This window comes from Buceros rhinoceros, unplaced genomic scaffold, assembly GCF_000710305.1.
Source record: "Buceros rhinoceros silvestris isolate BGI_N320 unplaced genomic scaffold, ASM71030v1 scaffold41537, whole genome shotgun sequence".
NCBI classification, from domain to species: Eukaryota; Metazoa; Chordata; class Aves; order Bucerotiformes; family Bucerotidae; genus Buceros; species Buceros rhinoceros.
In genome coordinates this window covers 28702-34269 of record NW_010421314.1, presented here as the reverse complement: position 1 = coordinate 34269, position 5568 = coordinate 28702, and the positions used below count along the sequence as shown (strand labels likewise).

Genomic DNA, 5568 nt, shown 5'->3' with positions numbered 1-5568 from the left:
AGCAGGAAGTGGCTATTTTCCATGCAGCACCAGGGCAGACCTATTCATCAGGGGATGATCTGCAGAATGGGCCAGAGCATTCTGAAATAGGGTTGGAGGTGTGCAGTGCCTAAGCTACCACACAGCTTTCATTTGGAGCCCCCTCAGTGCTGTTGCTGGTAGGACTCTCCATTCTCCTGAGTAGGGAATCCTAGTTTCCCCTCTCTTAACAATCTGATCTTGGATTTAGGTCTTTTGAGGGAAAATACTAGAAGCTGAGGTCTTCTGAAAAGGTGTCTTGGCCTTAAGGAAGATGAGGGAGAGTGCTGCCATTGATTTAGCAGAGCTGGGGCTCGCCCCTGTGATGAGCTGTATAGTAATGGTGGAGCAGGAGAGCACAGATGGCTCAAGTAGGCAGGAAGCTGATGTTTCCTCTGGGCACCAGGCTTTGCCGTGAAAGGGAGGGGAGGATCAAGTGGCTAAAGGCAGTGTGAGCCCTGTCTTTAAGACCAAGACGACAGTTCATCAGTAGCTCTCTGCCCTGCTCTGACAAATTCCTAATTTGGAAATTCTAATGGGGGATGATGAAGTATCTGTCCCAGCCTTGTCTCCTCAGCCACTGCTATTGTCCAGGTGAGATCTTCATTCAGACTTTTACTCACGAGTTCATAACATCACATTCCTGATCCAAGGAGACTGTCTTTACTCACCAACCATCACCAGGCCAAGGGCAGTAGGAAGAGCTAGGCTTGTGTTTGAATTAATTGATTCCTACAGCATTTAGCCCTTCTGTAGAGCCAACAGTAATTTTTTTTAGGTGTTTTTCTTGCTTTTCATGTTCTAGATTCACTGGCACAGCTCCAGCTCTGCATGCAAACTGGCTCTCTACAGAAATGTATCTCATTTTACTGCACATTTTTTGTGAAGTCCTTAATTGTTTATGAGTGGAGAAAGCCAAGAGAATTCAGTCACCAGCCTGTAGCACGCAGAAATTCAAAAGCTGTGGATGAGCTTTGCCTAGGCTGAAATATGGGCAGTAAAACCTACGTTCACCAGCTGAACATTATCCGGCGGTGGGTTGGGGTGGTGTGGCCCATTGGCCATGTTCATCACATTGTTCCTTTCCGAGCGCAGGCTCTGCCGAAGGCGGTCGTGCAACTTTTTCCTCTGCTTCCTGTGCATGAAACACGGAAATTATTTTAATAGATAAAGGGAAAGCAGCTGCACCTTTCAGCGTGTTGTTGATGATGATAATAACACTACTTTTTTTGCCAGCACTTTCCCCACTGCTGCAAGATCTCAGAGTAACTCTGAAGACTGCAGATCTAATAGCAGCTGGAGCTGCGGGGACCTGCAGAGGGGAATGTGTGGGAACCCATCCAGGAGTCAGCAGGTCACAGAGGAATGGGAAAAAGTGAGAGGAAGAGGGAAGCCATTTCTAAGCCATGCTCCATCTCAGGAGGACCTCTTTTCTGCACTCAGAAAGGAGGGGGAGAGATTTTAACCCACCCACCCACCTTGACACCCTCACTCATCCATGGCCAGGTTTCTGACAGCCCGCTAGATTATGCTTCTCCATTGACAACAGGGAGCCAAGGTGGCCTCAGCTCTGGGCTTGTTTGTGGCCCTTGGAAAATGTGGCATACACCATGAACTTTGTGATGTGTCAGCTATACATTTTTTCAGGGGATTCGTCCTCTAACTCAACAGTGCACTCCAAAAGCATAAATGTGTTAAAGAAGTGAAGGGTGCAGAGGAAGCCCCAGGGCCTGTAGCCATCCTGGCAGCTCCAGAATGTTTTATTACAGCAACAATCATGGAACCTATGGAACCTAATGACTACCAGGTTGATGCCAGGTCTGATGCCAATGCATTCAGTAGAACCATCCATCAACCACATGTACTAGATGTTATGGTCTTTGGCTGAGATGGTATTCCCCATCCTCAGCTGCTCATTTCCCAGTTGCAAATCCCTCTAGCTTTCCTCAAGAGAGCTTTTCAGGAGACCATTACAAGCTGTCAGTAACAAAACTTGCAGCACAGTAAAACCTGGTACTGTGAAGACCATGCAGAACATACTAAATAAAACACCAAAGTAAATAACTGGAGAAAGAGCTATTTAATTTTAAACTTAATTTGCATTATTCCCCACTTTTTTCTGATTACAGTGGAGAACTTCCACCATCCTGCCATAGAATGCATGGAAATGAAGGAAGCATGCAGGCTCCAGCTCACTTTAGAGTGAATATGACCTTGCCTGTGGCAAGAGCTAAAATACACACAATTCCCTAAGCTGTATGCACTGCAGTTAGTTTTGGCAGGGTGGGACAGTATAAGATACAACCATTTTCAATTCCATTTTGAACTCAAGGGGACTATTCCAACTTTTCCAAAAAGGAAGAGGGAGGGAAAACAATTAATATGTTGAAGCTTGATAGCCAGGAAAGCTTAAGGACAAAGAAAACAGGACTTGACACACCTATTTGACATATTTTCTCTGTGTTTCTATACCTGACTAGTGGAAGACATTTAATTTATATCACTCCACATGACTGATATGAGCAAAATGGTATAACGTTCTTGTCTCAGCAGTACACCGTTCATGTGAGCTTCGTGTTTGGAGGATAACAGACATCACCTTAGGACATATGGGTGGTTAAGGCGTATGGAGAGTGCAGTGCCAGAAGACAACCGAGCAGCTACCCAAAGACTTGGCTGGGCTGAGAAACAACACAGACAAGGCTTTAACTTGACTTCACAATGCCTGTTCATGAGACCTTGGAGACCTTAGGAGCTGAGGACAACCTGAGGTCCCTGATGTGGTAGAGCAAGTGGGTTCTTGAGGCAGTTTGAGTCTTGCATTCTATGGGTCTGAGATCCTGGCACATATTGCCTGGGAGTTTGTCCCTAGAAAACCACATTACTTCTCACCTTCAGTGATGAATGTATTTGCATTTAGCATGCTTCCATGTGTGCTGTTTTTCCTCTAGTAAAAGGACACTTACTGAAAAAATAAATTACTACAGGAAAGTGAGAAGAAAGGATAATGGGAAAGCTAATTTGTACTTCACTCACTCTGAGAAGTCTTTCTCTTAATGTAAAAGACTTGCAAATAAAGCACCTCCGAAATAAGATTCAGTGCCAGAAGCTATTGCCTTAGCATTTGGCCAGAAAGGAGACCAACAAAATCTCCTTTTGCAAGGAGACCAACAAAATCTAAGCCATTACATTTTATTTAGTGTGTTCTCCTAACAACATTACTGGATTTCCCCGGTTTCTGGGTTTTCGCTTATGAGGAGGAAAGAATATGCAAGGAACATCTCACAGATAGCAGTCTGGCATCACTGCTGCATTTGGAGGGCCATGAACTGGCAGTTCACTTTCATCAATTGTGTTTGAAAACATTGAACTTTTGACTGGCTGTGATTGCTAATAACTGGGATAAACTGCAAGAAAGCATTCAGACCCGTGATGGATTCTTTGGGCTTAGAAGTACAGAAAGCTGTACTTCAGGACCCTGATTAAATTTTGTTGAAATTCGTGGGGATGTCTTGTCTGATTTCAGTGAACTGGAAATAATAGCTAAAGGAAAGCTATTATTTAGCTCCTCTGGCTTGCCAGTTGTAATTTCTAAAAGCAGTAATTGATCTGATTCTTTATTACTGTTTATTAATGTTTCAGTTGTTCCCCACTGACCACTGGCACAAGGTTGTGGGTGTGAGCAGTGTGTGTGTGTGACTAGGCTCTCACTGAGGAGGACAAATAATTCCCCTGCTACTCCCACCAACACATTCATTATTGGTGAGGCTTAAAAGGAAAACCAACAACCCAGCTGCCAATCAGGCCTTGCAATAGTAAATCAGTTTTATAGAGAAGTGGAAGATTTATGATAAGGGTTTTCTGTGTTTTGATAGGGAGATTTATAAGAGCAGACAGAAGTTTCAGCAGCACAAATCCTGCTGATGTTCAGTGTAATTTATGGTCCAAAGTGCCTCATGCGTGGTAGAGAGTCACCCCCAGTAATTTACAGAGACTCACAGAATGCATTTTAAGTGCCTACTTTTACATTGGGAGCACTTTCCGTTATTTGGCCTTTGGTGTTTAGTAACTTTTTGCTCTGCTAATCTTGCCTCAAGTACAAACAAACTAGCCTGCTAGGTAAAATTTACTGCTGGAGAGCAACATGACTCCAGTGCTGGAGTTTTTTCATTCATTGAACAAGTAATAGATAAAGGATTGCAGTTTAGTGAAATTTGCTTGAGTCACATTTGAAGGGGGAGAAACCTTTCAGATACCTTTCTTTTTTCTGCATTACTGATGAACATGGAGACCTGCTCTCGTCTGATTTGGACCAGAGCACCCTGGCCACAGATTTGTCTCTTCAGCTTGTGCCAGGGAAAACCCAGATACAACCTTATGCTTAGAGAAGTAGAATCTACAGTCAACTGGGAAGGCCCTGTCTAACAATCACAGGTATAAAAAAGAAAAGTTTACTTGGTTTTGCAGTAGGCCACCACACACATGATGCCAACTACTAGAAGAGCAATGCAAATGCCAGTTATGGTCAGCACCCGTTTCTGGTACAGTTCCTCAGCTTCTAGAAAGGGACAAAAACAGAGAAGGTCACAACATGGAGGATGGCTAGGCAAGGAGCACAGTCAAAAGCTGACATGCTACAAATCACTGCACAGATTCACACAGCCACACCAAAAAACAACCACCACACTTCAGGCAGACTTATTATTGACTGCAAGGAGAACAGGGCTACACCATAAGCTCTTAACACAGTACCCGGGCTAGGAAATTATCTGTACAACTACAATCAAAAGGTTGTGGTTTTTTTGGTTGTTTAAGTCAACAATAATAATATCTAAGAAACAGCTTCACAATTGACACACTCAGCATTTGCTGGAAATAAAAATGAAATGCACAGAGGTAATAACATGAATTTGCAAATGCTGTGGAAGTTTTACTTTGCAAAGACAGCTGGAATGAAGGCAAATTTTACAGGCTTTAAGAGAAATTTATTTTCTCCTTATCTTTTTTGGATTGTTTTCATATCCAACCTCCCTCTGACTCCCATGTCAATTTATATCTCAGCTGTCTTTACAGAGAGCTTTCAAAAGAGAGATTTCAAAATATCCTTCTACACTTGAGACATGAGTTTGGCTTGTTTTATCACCACTGGAAATGAAGACAGGTTTTGAGCTCTGGTAGCAGTATTCACTCTTTCTCCAGTGCTCCTTCAAAAATACAGCAATATCAACTACCAGCAGTGCCTTGTATCAGAGAATTGCTGGGTTTCTACTTGCATCTCTTTGTGTCCAACAAAGGAACTGCTCTATCTACACTGGCAGTTTGCTCAGTGATGACAACTTGTTATCGATCTTGTTCAGCATAAATATTTCACTATTATAAAGACGTTAGCACCACTGTTGATGTTTGGGTTGGAGCTACCCATGCATTCCAGCCTTGCTTATGCCTGGCAGAGAGCATTGCTGCGTGCTGTGCCAGGGAAACATTATGTAAGGAGCACTGAACCAGAGGCGTGTTCTCTGTTGATGCTTTAAGAAATGTGGATTTGCATTC

At 43.3% G+C, this 5568-nt stretch overlaps 1 protein-coding gene across 1 annotated transcript in view; it reads right to left on the bottom strand.

Annotated features, from left to right (window-relative positions):
- The window catches only part of LOC104496462 (pro-neuregulin-1, membrane-bound isoform), a gene marked incomplete at both ends in the record, with an annotated part of 22968 nt that overhangs the window by 1635 nt on the left and 15765 nt on the right, over positions 1-5568 (bottom strand). The window contains 2 exons of the mRNA XM_010139586.1: positions 1027-1153; positions 4474-4576. Coding sequence (XP_010137888.1) covers positions 1027-1153; positions 4474-4576 — 230 coding nt within the window. The remainder of the gene's footprint in view (positions 1-1026; positions 1154-4473; positions 4577-5568) is intronic.